Source organism: Ahaetulla prasina, chromosome 3, assembly GCF_028640845.1.
Source record: "Ahaetulla prasina isolate Xishuangbanna chromosome 3, ASM2864084v1, whole genome shotgun sequence".
NCBI classification, from domain to species: Eukaryota; Metazoa; Chordata; class Lepidosauria; order Squamata; family Colubridae; genus Ahaetulla; species Ahaetulla prasina.
In genome coordinates, this window is record NC_080541.1 from 202,143,898 (window position 1) to 202,161,044 (window position 17,147).

General features: G+C 39.7%; 1 protein-coding gene across 1 annotated transcript in view; it reads right to left on the bottom strand.

Moving 5' to 3' along the window:
• Window positions 1-8,172: 8,172 nt before the first annotated feature.
• SLC13A3 (solute carrier family 13 member 3) overlaps window positions 8,173-17,147 on the bottom strand; it is a 60,829-nt gene continuing 51,854 nt past the window's right edge. Inside the window, exons 12-13 of the mRNA XM_058177470.1 lie at window positions 16,333-16,470; window positions 8,173-11,422 (exon numbers count right to left, since the gene is read on the bottom strand). Coding sequence (XP_058033453.1) covers window positions 11,231-11,422; window positions 16,333-16,470 — 330 coding nt within the window. The 3' untranslated portion in view covers window positions 8,173-11,230. The remainder of the gene's footprint in view (window positions 11,423-16,332; window positions 16,471-17,147) is intronic.

Below are 17,147 nucleotides of genomic sequence, written 5' to 3' on the forward strand. Positions count from 1 at the left end.
AGAAATAGGCTCAAGCTCAATCCTCCAAGACAGAGTGGCTGTGGATGCGGCATCCCGGTACAGTCAGCTAAATCGCGGCTGACCATCGGTGGCGAGTCATTGGCCCCGATGGAAAGGGTCCGCAACTTAGGCGTCCTCCTGGATGAACGGCTGTCTCTAGAAGATCATTTGACGGCCGTCTCCAGGGGAGCGTTTTACCAGGTTCGCCTGGTACGCCAGTTGCGCCCCTTTCTGGACCGGGATGCCCTATGCACGGTCACTCACGCACTCGTGACGTCGCGCCTGGATTACTGCAATGCTCTCTACATGGGGCTCCCCTTGAAGGGCATCCGGAGGCTGCAGTTAGTCCAGAATGCGGCTGCGCGGGTGATAGATGGAGCCTCGTGGCTCCGTATAACACCACCCTGCGCAGGCTGCACTGGCTACCTGTGGCTTTCGGGTGCGCTTCAAGGTGCTGGTGACCACCTTTAAAGCGCTCCATGGCATTGGGCGGGTTACCTACGGGACCGCCTACTGCTACCGAATATCTCTCACCGACCCGTGCGCTCTCACAGAGAGGTCTCCTCAGGGTGCCGTCAGCGGCAATGTCGTCTGGCGGCGCCCAGGAAGGGCCTTCTCTGTGGGGCCCCACCTCTGGAATGAACTACCCCGGTCTTCGTCAGCTGGACCTCCGGACCTTCCGCCGCGGGCTTAAAACACATTTATTTAATTGTGCAGGGCTGAGCTAAATTTTAAATTTTAAATTACTGGTTTTTAAATTGGCTTTTATTTTATATTTTTAATTTTAAATTAATAGGCGTTTAGAATAAGTTTTTTAACTGTTTTTATATTTCTTACATTGTATTTATGTGTTTTAAATGCCTGTACACCGCCCTGAGTCCTTCGGGAGATAGGGCGGTATATAAATTTGATAAATAAATAAATAAATAAATAAATATTCTAATATTAAAAAATTAAAGCGAAAATTTAAAGAATTTGCATATAGAGGAAAGCCTACTAAGAGCTGTATCTACTGCTTGCAATAATTCTCCTATCTGACTTTAGTGCTTTCACAACTTCACAATATTTTAGGCTAGACCTAAATCACAGTCCTGACAACTTGTGATGATTCCTTAGTGTAACTTCAATGCAGTGGCGGGTTTCAAATTTTTTTACTACTGGTTCTGTGGGTGTGCCTTGGTGGGCATGGCAGGGGAAGGAGACTGTAAAATCTCCATTCCCTCCCCACTCCAGGGGAAGGTTACTGCAAAATCCCCATTTCCTCCTGATCAGCTGGGACTTGGGACTTGGGAGGCAGATGGGGGGCGGGTCAGTCAGAATTTTTACTATCGGTTCTCCAAACTACTCAAAATTTCCGCTACCGGTTCTCCAGAAATGGTCAGAACCTGCTGAAACCCACCTCTGCCTCAATGCGGTCTTAAGAAGCAGTTCTTCAGAAGTATTATTTCATTTATTAATACACCGATTCCTCTCTTAGCCATAGGAAAAGTAGCTGTGGAAATGGATTTGATAAATGATGTATCTGGAAATGAGCAGATTCATTCATTTGTGAAAGCATAAGGGACTAGGAGCTAATGATTTACGTTCTTGTTATTTCTCATGAGGCTCCAAACCAGCCTTTCCCCATCTTTTTACCCTGGCTCCTCCAGGGTAAATAAACAATTGAAATAATTTTCAGGCATCAAGGAACACCTGCCTAAAAATGGCCAAAATTCAAAAATTTCACAATAGAATTCACATCTAACAAATACAAACCATGAAAGGCAGACCAGCAGCTGCCAACTGCCAAATTCCAACCACGGCAAGCACTAGCATTGCATAGTGCAAAACGTGTTTTTTTTTAAAAATCAGGAAATCTCACAGAACCCCTAGTGATATCTTGACTTGAGAAAAGCTGCTCCAAAAAATCCCCCCCCCAGTTCTCCAGAGGTTTTGGAGACAGAGGGAGCTGCAGAGAAGAGAGCTTACGTAGAGTTCCTATCTCTGCACCCCTGTGGTAAATGCAGATCCATTGTTGGAAGAAATATCCATCTGGTTCAGTTCCAAGCTGGGAGAAAGGCATTGGAGACAAAATGGAGGCTGGAGGCTGATTGGAAAAATGGTTTGATGATGAAGTAGAACCACATGGGTGTTCTGGGCAGCTGACCACATGGAGTTGAGAGTGAGGAGTTTTTATACCTTCTCTTGGGCTTTGCACTTATTTATTTATTTATTTTAATTTAATTTGTTAAATACATATTAAATAATATATTTAAGTATAAACATGAATTGAATACATAAAATGAATACAACTAAAGGGAACATTGGGCATGCTGGTGCTCTTATGCACATCCCTTACAGACCTCTTAGGAATGGGATGAGGTCAACAGTAGACAATTTTAGGTTAGAGTTTTGGGGATTTGGGGATGAGACCACTGAGTCTGGTAGTGCATTCAAGCATTAACAACTCTGTTACTGAAGTCATATTTTCTGCAATCGAGATTGGAGCGGTTTACTTTAAGTTTGAATCTATTGTGTGCTTGTGTATTGTTGTGGTTGAAGCTGAAGTAATCATTGACAGGAAGGCCATTGTAGCAGATGATTTTATGAGCTATGCTCAAGTCATACCAAGGCAGCGTAGTTCTAAATTTTCTAAACCCAGAATTTCAATTCTCGTGGCATAAGGTATTTTCTTGCAAGCAAAGGAGTGGAGGACTCTTTTTGTGAAATATTTCTGAACGCGCTCAATTGTATTAATGTCTGATATGCAATGTGGGTTCCAGACAGATGAGCTATATTCGAGAATTGGTCTAGAAAATGTTTTATCTGCTCTGGTTAGTAGTGTAATTTTACCGGAGAAGAAGCTATGCAAGATTAGGTTTACAACTCTTAATGCCTTTTTGGCAATGTTGTTATAGTGGACTTTGGCACTTAGATCATTTGATATGAGTACTCCAAGGTCCTTGACAGAGTGAGGGTCATCTACAAGGTCATGTCCACCTAGCTTGTATTTTGTGTTCTGATTCTTTTTGCCAATGTGTAAGACAGAGCATTTGTTGGTTGAGATTTGGAGTTGCCAATTGTTTGACCATTCTGACACAAAGTCAAGGTCTTTTTGAAGGGTAGCAACATTGTTGGTAGTGTTAAATAGTTTAACATCATCGGCAAAGATAACGCAGTTACTTATAATATGATCACAAAGGTCATTTATGTATAATATGAAGAGTGTTAGTCCTAGAACGCTGCCTTAACCGCTATTAACAGGTGCAGGATTTGATAGGGCGCTGCCTATTTTGACCACTTGTTGCCTGTTTGACAGGAACGCAGTTATCCAATTATGGCTAACTTGAGTTTCCTGATCCTGTGCAAGAACATGTATTCTATTGGCTGTTGTCAGAATCCCATGGTGCCATGTAGGGGTTATGTGGGGGTCATAGCTGGCTCTATAGGCAAAGTACAAATCCTTAGTCTGAGCTAAGTTTGGTTGAAGTTTGGAGGGTGATGCAATAATTCCTATTATCTCTTAATGGCTTTGCCCTGTGTTGGCTCTAGGGTGAGGGCTAATCCGCCTTTGTTCAGACTTTGGTGTAGGGAGTAATGGATTACCAAATCTGCATTTCTAAAAGCTGCTCCAGCTCAGTATCTACTTGGGGTCAGGGAGCTGGGGCTCTGAGTTTCTGTCTCCCTTAAGATTTTTTATTTCTCTTTTATTTTATCCTGCCTTTTTTTTAATATTTCCTAAAAATATTTCATTCTTTTAGGCGAGGGGTGGGTGCTAACTTTCTACACCATCATTTGCAAGCTTGTAGATTTCTTCAAACTTGAATTCTATTGATAATTGCAAAATATTTTGCTTCTCAGCATCCTTGATCTAATATTAACATTCTCATATCCCTGTATCAGAGACACATCGTAATAATCTCTGCAGTAGATATATTCAATGCACAGACCTCCATCAACTCGTTTATTTGCTCTCTGGTTGATGACTAGTGCAAATGTACAGAAACCTTTTTAGAAAATGTTAATCAAAGCATCTTGTGGTGGTTCTTATTTAGGGAAAAAAGAGACAGAAAGAGCACAAGCTTTTAAACAACAGGTCTCCTTTGAGTACTTGGTCAGTAATTTTGGTGGTCTGGAGTGTTTGTCTAAAGCATGTGAAAAAATGTATACTACGGTAGCATTATCAACAGTGTATTTCCTCCTGTATAACACAATACTGGCTCCTTGTGGCCAAATGGTGTAATTTTATTACAATGCTGCCTGAAAATGCATAATCTAAACATCAGAGACATAAATTCTGCACTGCAAACAGAGGTCCTTGTATTGTGAGTATAAATGCAAAGCAACAGGGTGTATCAAAAAACTAACTAGCAATCATTTCCATTGTTTAGAAAGGAACATCTCAGATTATCAACTAAAAGTTGTATCTCTAATTTGGGTGGTTGTGTCATAACAATAGGATGAATTAGTCTTAAACCATATCAGTCAATTGTTTTAAAGCTAATGATTGAATAGCAGAGGTGGGTTTCAGCAGGTTCTGACCAGTTCTGGAGTACCAGTAGCGGAAATTTTGAGTAGTTCGGAGAACTGGTAGTAAAAGTTCTGACTGGCCCCATCCCCATCTATTCTCTGCCTCCCAAGTCCCAGCTGATCGGGAGGAAATGGGGATTTTGCAGTAACCTTCCCCTGGATTGGGGAGGTAATGGAGATTTTAAAGTATCCTTCCCCTGGAGTGGGGTGGGAATGAAGATTTTACAGTATCCTTTCCCTGCCATGCCCACCAAACCATGCCCACCAAGCCATGCCACATCCACCAAGCCACCTCCACAGAACCGGTAGTAAAAATTTTTGAAACCCACCACTGTTGAATAGGTATGCTAAAAAGATAGTATTTTAGGAGATAAAAGACCCAATCACCTAGAAATGTATCTCCCCAGTCATGTAAAATAACCAGGGATCTTGAGATTTACAGGCTTATTATATGATCTGATATGTGATGATTTTAATTCTGTAGTTTTTTTTAAAAAAAAATAAGGGCCATAAAAGAAGGAGTTTATTTGTTTATAGTGTCTAATTGCTTTTAGCTGTAGAGGAGTATGTTTTGTAAGATGAGTGTCAATATAAATCATTTAAATAAATAAATATTCACTATAGAAAATGACAGCAGCCAGGAATTCAAAGAAAGTTAAGGATGGTCCAACCAGGTTAGTAGATAGAAGACCCCCCAGAAATCTTACAATTACAATTATATGCTACGTCCCCAGAAGGCAGCCATGGCAAACCATTTCCATGCTGTTGCCAAGATAATTTCACAGTACATGTACAGGCAGTCCTCAGCTTACGACCACAATTGAGCCCAACATTTCTGTTGCTAAGTAAAACATGTGTTAAGTGAGTTTTGCCCCATTTTACGACTTTAAGTGAATCACTGCAGTTGGCAAATTAGTACCACGATTGTATAGTGGCAGCACTTAATGAACCTAGGCTGAAGTGGAAAATTTAAGCAAAGTTGGACTTGATTGGGGGATCTGAATGGGACTGACTGGGAAACCACCAAGATAGCACAGGATTGTTGGCTAGGCAATATATTAAATGTTATAATATGAATGACCAACAGGAGGCACTACACAACTAGTTACAACCTACTGACTTTTTCTGTAAGCTACTGACTACCAGGCCAAAATAGCTCTAAAGCTAAATGCACCACATAGTTAAGCTTGTGGGTTCAAGGGTTAAACACTGGGTTGAACATAGAACATCTAGCATGAAGGATATTTATGTCTAAGAGTCACAATAAGGATGAAAGTATGTACATAGTGCCTTCTTCTGTTCAATAGCTAATATAAGATTTAAAGCAAGATAAGGCCCCACTCTTAAAGGGAGACAATCTTGATGCCTCTACATGCGGCTCAAACCAGGGGTGAAATCCAGCAGGTTCTGACAGGTTCTGGAGAACTGGTAGCGGAAATTTTGAATAGTTCAGAGAACCAATAAATATCGCCTCTGGCTGGCCCCAGAGTAGGGTGGGAATGGAGATTTTGCAATAGCCTTCCCCCAGGAGTGGGGAGGGAATAGGGATTTTGCAGTATCCTTCCCTTGGAGTGGGGTGGGAATGGCGATTTTGCAGTATACTTCCCTGCTGCACCCACCAAACCATGCCCACCAAACCACACCATGCCCACCAAGCCACGCTCACAGAAGCGGTAGTAAAAAAAATTGAATTTCACCACTGGCTCAAACCAATACATATCTCAAAATTCTCCAGCAGGAATGAATACTAAAAAGAGAGAAAGACATACCTGCATAGTTTCTTTAAGGCAAAGGAAACAAAAACACATCTTAGAAGAAAGGAATGTCAAATATATATATTATTACCAAATAAATTAAACTGCCAAGAGTCAAGCTTGATCACAAGAGCCTTTATTTTTTAGGATCTGAGAAAGGACACACAGCACAACATGCTGCACCCATAGCTAAAAATAGGTGGGCCCACTCTCTTCAAAGTCAAAGCTATACAGTATGATAGACGCAAGATTCCTGGGGGTGGGGGAAACCAGATACCAAGTTTATAGAGATCAAATTAAAGGTGTTTTTTTAATGGCTGAATTTGTAATCATGTCCAATAGTTAAACATTAAATAGCTAGTTTGTTTTCCATACATGCTTTTATAGAAGTAAAAAATTCAATGCTTAAATTCCGCAGTCAGGGGTGCCTGGCAGCCATAGTAACTAAGAAAGTTATTTGTTATTATAACAAGCTAACAAAGAACGGTGTTGGATAAGTTCTTCTGTCATTCAAAATGCTGACATTACTGATGCCTTAGTATTTTTAAAGCAATTATTTTATTGTTTTTATTAGTGATTTATAAGCATGGTGGTTTATCAGGGATATTTATCCTATGCAATTTTTTAGAAGCTTCATAATATTGGTGTCAAAAAATCAACACAGTGTTGCAGTTTTAGCAAAAATATTTCATTCCCTTAAGCCTGCAGGGGTGTCAAACGGGTGGCCCACAGGCCGGATGCATCACGCGCAGGCCATGCACACCCCAGCTCCACGAATGGGGTAAAACGTCACGAAACGTCATGTGATGGCAATGTGAGGCAGCGAATTTGACACCCATGCCTTAAGGCAGTGGTAGTCAACCTGGTACCTACCGCCCACTAGTGGGCGTTCCAGCTTTCATGGTGGGCAATAGGGGTTTTGTCTGATACTGACTTTTTAAAATTGATTGACTTTTTTAAAAAAATTCATAGCATTATTTAAAACCTTTTTCATTTAGGTTTTCATAAAATTCCCCGTGACAATTTAAATTTCTGAAAATATACTATTTGTATCGCCCGCGCCTATGTTAGTTCACGTTACGTAAGTGAAACTAAATAGCACTATAGTGCAACCGCAAAGAGCCTCATCCCAGAATAGATCACACATCTCTCCCCACACCACCCAGCTGTAACAAGCAGAGCTGGTAGCCGGTGCCCTCCCCCCCAAACCCAATCCATGATGCACGAGAGGCATGCTTAGACAACGATACATAGCGCATTACTGTGGAACCGGTGGGCTGTTAGAAAATTTTACTACTAACAGAGATGCAAAAGTGGGCGGTAGGTATAAAAAGGTTGACTACCCCTGCCTTAAGGCTTGAGATCCAACCTGCAAAAATTCAGATAACCACTGCCATCTAGTGGTTTCCTGAATTTTTTCAGCCCAGAACTTTTACAATTATATAACTAGCCTAGTCAACATAACTATCTTGTTTTATAGTGTGAAAATTAATAGAAACGTTCATTTGGACAATACATAATGGTCATGAAAACAAAGGTTAGACATCATCCCTTCCTGTGACTCACAAACATAGAACATAACAATGCCATAGACTGACTAATGCATTTTATTCTCAGTCATCACAATTATGCACCTTAGGTATCTGGAGTTATGTCATCTAATGCTTGGGTGATTATATGTCAATGATTTTAGTTTGAGTTTTTCCTATTTTCACATTGGTGATATTGATTTAATATAATTTTTATAGTAGCACGAATCTTTAACAGGCAACTCAGAGTAAGAAAGGCAACTCAGAATTCTGTTTGCCACATATGCTCTGGAAACAAATGTTGAATTAAGCCTAGGCAAGGAATAATAAAATTAATCATCGTAAAATTCATGGCTGAACTTCCATACACCCTCAGCACAATTCCTTATATTAAATCTTCCAAAGCATGCTTTCAGCATTGATCTTATACTTGCTTAAAGTCCATTTCTTATACATACATATATAATAATATAACACAGAATCAGGTTTACAGTGTTGATTGGAATCAATGTTCATACACAAACACTTTCACTGAAAGTACACAGATCATCAATCAATAAAAACTGATCAGATTTTAACATCCATCCCTCAAATCCAAGCAACAAATAATTCCCCACAAAGGACTCATGGATATGGAAAGATCAACAATCAAAACGTTTACCATTTTCATAATTTGGACACATAGAGGGAGAGTTCTGGATAGTGACTATGACCTGTGATAAAGCATTCTCAGGTATGATGCTGCCAATAACTAATGCCACTACCAAGTCAACTTTGTCATTTTACTTTATACCAGATAAATTTCTCCATTGGACAATGGCAAGTCTAAAAAGAAGCCACACCCTATTCCAGTTTTTTCTCAACCTAAGTCATTTGAAGATATGTAGACTTCAACTCCCAAATTTCCCCTAGATAGCATGGGGAATTGAATTCTTGGAGTTGAAGTCCATATCTTTCAAGTGGCCAAGGTTGAGAAATCCTGCTCTATTCTATGGCCAGCACACTAATTTATTTTATATGGAGTCAGATAGTGCATTTGGTGGAATCTAACATATTCTAGAGGACAACAATACAAAACAAACCTTAATACCAGTTTAGATCTCCTTCGTATACATTGCTATCTACTATTTTAAAAAAAAGTCTAGAATAATGCTAAGGGTAACTGGTCACTTAAGCTTAATGAGAGCAAACCAGCATTAAGCTTCACTTTCAATTACTTTTGAATGAGAGCAGACCAGCATTCAACTTTACTCTCCACTTTATTTTGGATTATTATTATTATTTATTCAATTTTTATATCGCCCTTCTCCTGAAGGACTCAGGGCGGTTTACAGCCAAAATAAAAACAACATAGACATAAACAAAATTTAAAAACATATGAAAAAACTGACTCTAAAATTTGGCCAAATAGGATTAAAACTAACGTAACACCATCATAAAAAACCCCATTAAAATTTTGTTAGGCTAGCCCCGCATGATGGAATAAAAAAATCTTGAGCTCGCGTTTAAAAGTCCGGAGGTCGGGGAGTTGACACAACCCCGGAGGCAGCTCATTCCAAAGGGCAGGAGCCCCCAACAGAGAAGGCCCTCCCCCTGGGGGCCGCCAGTCGGCATTGTTTGACTGACGGCACCCTGAGGAGGCCCTCCCTATGGGAGCGCACAGGGCGATGGGAGACTATTGGTGGCAGTAGGCGGTCCCGTAAGTAACCTGGTCCTGTGCCATGGAGCGCTTTAAAGGTGATAACCAACGCCTTGAATTGCCTCAAATCCGTGACATTTATAGGATCAAGAATGGACTGAAGGAATCTAGCAAGCCTGCAATAAGACAATAGGACATGGTAGAGTCTAGAACTGGTTAAGTTCTTGTTTCAAAATCTTACTGTTGACAATTTTTCATAGTAACTGCTTTTTGTTAAAGGATCATTTTAATTCAGAAAATCTGCATTCCTTTCCTTTTTCTTCAATAAATTGTTTTATCATTTACAGGACTAATAAGCTTGTGTATGGCAATTGTGGGCAGGCAACATTTTATGTGTTGCAAACTCATTTGAACTTGAACGTTGAGTCCCAAAATTCATGCACATATTCATGGCAAAAACCATGTATAATTTCATTTTACTCATATTTACTTGTGATTAACATTAATTACATTTATAATGACTACTCTCTAGCCATATATTTAGCAATTGCCCCTTTTTTTATCACATGAAAAAAAACTACAGTTTGAGAGCAACTTTTGGGTATGTCTGGGATGCCATATCCAATTCCTTCATACAGCTTAACATTTTTTATGTCACTAGAGAAATTGTTTAGAGATCACCGTGAACATATAGAATTTATCAAGAATATAATTAAAATCCCTAAGTGTGTAATTCTGGTAGGAGAGAGTGTACATGTTCAAACAAAATTTTGTTAAAATACGCAAAATGGGTACTGTACTTTGGCCTCAAGAAACAGACACAAAAGGCACCAAGTTAAGGGTATTGATCTACTGACATGCTCTTTAATGCATATCAGAGTTTTCAACAATTTTGAGAAAGGAAACTCTGGCCTAAGAGGTGATAACACCATTTAAGTTACTACAGATTCCTATCAATGTTCAACAGAATTGGCTGTCCTGCCAGTTCTGAGTATTCTTATTTGACCTTATTATGGCTATTTTGTTTATAGAAGGTCAATAAATATCACACAGAAAACAAAGATGATCAACACTTTTCTTTGTGATTATATTCAGTACTTTCCCACTCATATTTGCACATATATGCAAACCTTTTTGATTTTACCTATTATCTTCAGAACAGCTCAGATTTATAATATTATCAATATTATCTGTCCTCCTGGTTTCTTCTAAACATCACAGATTCAACCAAGTTGTCACTATCCTAGTCAAACAAGATAATATGATTTTTTAAAAACATTTCTGCTTTAATAACCTGCTGTGCCTCTATCTGGCAGAGACTATATAGTTTGCAATAGGTTTTCTGGTTCAAGAGAAGAGACATTGTTTTAATTATTCATGTGCTTCTGTATTCAGATGCAATATGCTCCTACATTAAATAGCCAGATATGTCTATACTTAGGCAATGATCATCTTTAGTAAAGCAAAATAATCCCCTCTATTTGAACAATGAAAGATGGGAAAAGATCTTCCAGGACTCAAACAGTGAAAGACTAGACCTATCTAGAGCTACTTGATAATTCTTTGAATGAAAAATGAAAAAGTCTTTTATGTCTTTCAAAGAGTCAATGAGTATTTACAAAGATTTGTAAAAACAAACGAAAATACATGATGGTCCTATGGTGGAGGCGAATCCACAGTATGTCCTTCCATGCGTACCTGTATTAAATATCAATTTAATTTAGTGCTCAGATTTGAGGACAGACGTTTTCTTACCCAATCTCATCAATAAAGTTGCTTTACTTATAGTTAAGTAATAGTTATATAAGTTTATTTATAGTTAAGTTCAAAGTAATGTTCTGAACATCTTCCAGTAGGGTGGTTGCATTTTCCATATGGATGTTGGCCCAGGAAGGAAAGCTGCCTAGCTGAAAGATGCTCATAGCCCAAGTATTGATGGCCAAGCTCAGAAGACAGATTCCCATCAAATTCATCAGTAGGCCAGTTCTCGCCTGCAAGGAAAGAAAGCAAAGAGAGTAAATATTTTTGATTTAGAATGGAGGCTGTGGCTCATTACAGACTTATAAAAGACTTTAGAAGTCATCAATCCCAACCCACTGCTCAATTTAAGACATTTAGCGCTCCATGATCTACAACTAGTGGCTGTTCAACCTTGGTCTGGATCAATGGTGGGATTCAAATAATTTAACAACCGGTTCTCTGCCCTAATGATTTCTTCCAACAACCAGTTCACCAAACTGCTCAGAAAGTTAACAACCGGTTCTCCTGAAGTGGTGCGAACTAGCTGAATCCCACCACTGGTCTGGATGGCATACCAGATATTTCCTTTTATAGTTGGGTTTTTTTGCCACTAGGATGTTTCTTCTAATGTTCAGTTGAAATACATCCAGTGGTGGGTTGCTACTGGTTTACACCAGATTGGGCGAACTCGTAGCGGTGGAGGCAGGAGGCTCCGCCCATCCGCCCAGACACTTCTGCGCATGCGCAGAAGTGCCACACGCACGAGCGAATCAGTAGCAATGGGATTTAGAATCTACCCCTGAATACATCCCTCTTAATTTAGAACTAATTCAAAATAGTCTGTGCCATTTGTTTCATATTTCCTACATCTCATCTTCCAGAAAATCATCTGTGCAACGGCCTTAAGGGTGGGATTTCAGACAGTTTCGGGGTCAAGGAAGCTAAGAATATTTCTGTGCAGGAACTTCATGGTGAGTTAAATTACAGTAATAATACAGAAATGTATTAAATGAGTTAATGTGGAAAATGTGCATTTTAGGCAATGATGGGAGAGAGGTGTCTTTTACTAAACATTTGATAATGAGCTGCTAAAGGATTAAAATTCAAAATAATTGAATTTTATTCAATTCAAATAATTACTATACTCCTATTTTCTATTTTAAAAGACAGTGATAAATTAATATCTTCAGGTCCTGCAAACCTGATCATTAATAAAATGGGGCAATTTTGAGTAAGGAAACTGCAGTTACTTGCTCAAAGATCAGACTAGATATTTACCAATACTAGGGATAACTTTCCCAGGACTAGCTGTTTAGACTTTACTTGCTAATATTGCTGCTCTGGCTGGGATACAGCCATACTATAGCAATAGCACTTAGACTTATATACTGCTTCACAGTACTTTACAGCCCTCTCTAAGTGGTTTACAGAGTCAGCATATTGTCCCAAACAATCTGAGTCCTCATTTTACCGACCTCAGAATGATGGAAGGCTGAGTCAACCTCGAGCCTGGTGAGATTCGGACTGCCAAATTGCAGGCAGCCAGCAGTCAGCAGAAGCAGCCTGCAGTACTGCATTCTAACTACTGCATCACCACGGCTCATAACTTAATATTTCCTAAAGGAGGGTTTTCCAGATAAAGGAAGCCTGCAATATTTCCAAGAAAAGGCATTTCAATAAATTATTCCATCCTTTCCTTTTCAACAAATCAAGCATGGGGGAACGTGGTGAATGAACAGAAGAGAACTAACAAATGAAATGTAACATTGTCTAGATAAAAATATGAAGTAGCCGGCATTACTGCATTTTAACCACTGTGTCACCAGAGCTCATATTGCTGGATATGTTCCTAATGCTGTACATATAAAGCAAGGTTGTTATTATTATGGTTGGTCCCACAGTCTTCCAGATGTTCAAACTGGGTCTGGCATTTTTGTCTACCTATCGAGTCCTTTCCAAGGACCTTGGATAGGCAGATCTGGATGCTTGATGGTGTGACAGATTTTGTCGCAGGATGGAAGCTGTTCTGAGTAAAGCTGCCTTTTGGAATTAACTGATGGCGAATTTGTATTATTATTATTACTATTACTATCAGCATACGGGGTTGTTACTTTGATCCAGGAGATCATAATGCTATTGCAGAATAATAGTTTGGATGCCAATTTACCATCTCTGTTGTAAAACACACTCAAGTGCTTCCCAAGGTGTGGCACAGGAGGGTGAGCTGGCTTTGCACCAGAAAGAAAGATGAACAGTGCTTCCTTGTAACATCATTCCCCCACTTCCCTGGAGCCACCTAGTAAATGAGCACCCCAACCAGGATGGTTCAGAGCCGACAGAAATCTGAGTGCCTTCACATAGCACCAGCTCATCTCCCCACCGAAGTGGTACCTATTTATCTACTTGCATAGCACATGCTTTTGAACTGTTAGGTGGACAGAAGTTGAGGCAAGTGAGTGCTAGGTTTTGAACCATTAGAGCAGAGACCATCTCCAGCATTATTAAGCCACTGAAGTATGTAGTAGCTACAAAAGATATGGAGATGACCCAAGTTCTTCCCTGAGAGTTCCAGCTGGTGCCTACTATAATACAGTGTACTTACATCATTTTGGTGAATATGGATAGCAAAAGGACAAAAAGGAAATCTCTGCATAATTATAGAACACAGGAACCATCTTGCAATTTGGACAGAAGTAAGCAATAGATTTTGGCCATAGTGTTTTTTTTAATTATAATTAATGGCCTCCAATGGTCATGGAAATAATAATGACAGATGTGCTCCCTAAATTGTGAGTTGCTTCATAGGTCATGAGTTGGTTTTGGAGTGCTTTAGAATTCCTTTTTTTTATTTTTCCCCAAAATTGTTGCCTCATTTGCAATCATGCCAATGAACTACTCCACCCTAACCTCAGACCAACTATGGGGAAATTTGTAAGAATTAGTTCACATGCAGATATTTGCTTAAGAATATTCATTCCTTTATATTCTTTAACCAACCCAACAGAGAAATAATATTTTTATCCAAATGTGAAAATTTATTCAGAATCCTTTAGTGAACATATGGTCTTTGGAAGTCCAAAGACTACATGTCAATAGGTTTATACTTATGACAGGCTGGTAGCTAAATTGGGAAGCTGGCAATAAGGGGAAAGAGAATTGTTTAATTCTTTTTTCCCCTATGCTCTTTTCCCTATCTATATTCCACTGCTATGAAGTTATGTCTCCCATTAGGTAATATATGCAGCTACCAGGCAGAGTTACATGCCATATCATATCATATCATATTGTACGTGCTTCCTTTGTGGTGTAAATCAAAGCTATGTATGTGAAGAACAGACTGGGGAAATGGCAGAAAAGTTCATCATTGCTTAATCATTGCTAATTCGCTTCTTCCTTAAAAGTGTATTGTAATGTAAACAAATGAATTCTAGTGCCAGGTAAATAGATTTATCAATTTGATGGGAAAATTGCTTTAGAATTTTTTGTTTTTTGGCAGATGATAGAACAATAAATCTGAAATTCTCATGGAAGAAGTGTAGCAATTGGTTTTAATACAAAACAACAGTTTTACAGAACAGGCTTTGCCAGTCATTATGGAAGTACTTAAAACTCAGAGAACAGTATGTCAGAATTCATTCTTAGAATTAAAAAATGGTTAGAATTGGAACTATTTCCAACACCCTTATAGTGTATGATGAATGTCTTATCTTTCATTCGAAAAATCATTTCTTCAGCTGTCTGCAGCCTCCCATTTCAAATTTCAAATAAAAAGACTGCAAAGGAACTTTTCATTGTTTTTTTCCACTTCCATCATGGTATTATCTACCTTGAGAAAGTGGGGTGGGATCTTTTTCTTTTCTTTTCAAGAACAACAAAACCATCCACCCACTTTTTCTGCCCACAAATTTGGTGGAAAATTCAAAACACTATCTCTATGTAGCTCTAATTTAAACATATCCCCTATCACCTTCAGACTAGCTTGAAATCTCTATTTGGCACACCTATCTGAATAGAATAGAATAGAATAGAATAGAATAGAATAGAATAGAATAGAATAGAATAGAATATTTTTATTTATAGACCGCTCTTCTCCCGAAGGACTCAGGGCGGTGTACAGCCTAGAATAAAATACAGGAAAAAACAACAATACAAAACTAAGAACAACCCTTAAAAAAACCTATTTGATATGGCTACTTATAGATAAAATATTACCCTCTAAAATTTACAAAAAATTTAAAACCCATAAAATCAATTTGATAATTTAAAATTTAAGCGAGTCCAGCAAGACGAAATAAGTAGGTTTTAAGTTCGCGGCGGAAGGTCCTAAGGTCAGGTATTTGTCGGAGTCCAGGGGGAAGCTTGTTCCATAGGGTAGGAGCCCCCACAGAGAAGGCCTTCCCCCTGGGGGCCACCAGCCAACATTGCTTGGCTGACGGCACCCTGAGGAGCCCCTCTCTGTGAGAGCGCACCGGTCATTGGGAGATAGACGTTGGCAGTAGACAGTCCCGTAGGTATCCCAGTCCTAAGCCATGAAGCACTTTAAAGGTAGTAACTAACACCTTGAAGCGCACCCGGAAGATAACAGGCAGCCAGTGCAGTCTGCGCAGGATTGGTGTTACATGGGAGCTCCGAACCGCTCCCTCAATAACCCGTGCAGCCGCATTCTGGACTAACTGGAGTCTCCGGGTGCTCTTCAAGGGGAGCCCCATGTAGAGAGCATTGCAATAGTCCAGGCGAGAGGTAACGAGAGTATGAGTGACCATGCATAGGGCATCCCGGTCCAGGAAGGGCCGCAACTGGCAGATCAGGCGAACCTGATAAAAAGCTCTCCTGGAGACGGCTGTCAAATGGTCTTCGAAAGACAACCGCCCATCCAGGAGCACGCCCAAGTTGCGCACCCTTTCCATCGGGGCCAATGACTCGCCCCCAACAGACAGCCGCAGCTGCAGCTGACTGTACCAGGGTGCCAGCATCTGTACCCATTTTATACTGTTTTTTTAAAAAAATTCTCTCTGTAAACTAATTTTGAACTCCATATGATAAACGATCTATAAGTGAAATGGTAACTATCATGATATGTGGTACTGCAAATTAACTGAGCCTGTGGGGCCAGAATATCCACCTTCCTGTGTTGTTGGTAATTTTGTTATAGTAAACTTACCATATCTTTGACCATCAAATGCCCAGAAGCAAAAGCAATAGAATTTGGGGGTGTAGAGACTGGAAGCATGAAGGCAAAAGAGCATCCTACAGTTCCTGGTATCATTAAGTAGAGTGGATTCACCTTCAAACGAATGGCCTTCGAAAAACAGAAATTAAAAAAAATAAGACTTTAAGTGATAATTGATGAGTGAATTACATATCTCTGAGGAAGGACTGAAGATTTATCTCTCCACCTCTATTATGTTTGCCAATGGTTGCCAATTTGCTTCCGGGTCCAATTTCAGATATTATTATCTATAATGCCCTTTGTGGCATGGGTCCAGATTACCTGAGGACCCATCTCACCCCAATGGAATTGGCCCACCTCACTTGCACCAGTAATAAGGGCATGCTGTGGACCTCATTGGCCAAGAAATTTTGGCGGGGGGGGGCAGGAGAAGACCTCTCTCTGTCACAGCACTAACCCTATGGAACATCATATTTCCCCAATATGAGATCTGTTCCAGACCTTTTGACCTTCCATAAAAGCCTGAAAATCTGGCTTGAAGTTTCTTCAAATTCAGTGGAGTCCCAATGTGAGATTTACACAAATCCAAAGTTTTGTTCCAAGTCCTATGAAAAGGCTCCTACAGATGTGCTTATCAGAAAAGGGCTGATAAGCCAAGTGCAAGGATATAATTCAACCCCTGGCCACGTGCAAGGATATAATGCAACTCAGAAGAGAAATGGAAAATAAGGGCAGCTAATGCTGGCTACTGCCTGGGCCAAGGTCTCCTCATTGATAAGAGAAAAGAGAGCTTATGCTGCAAGCTG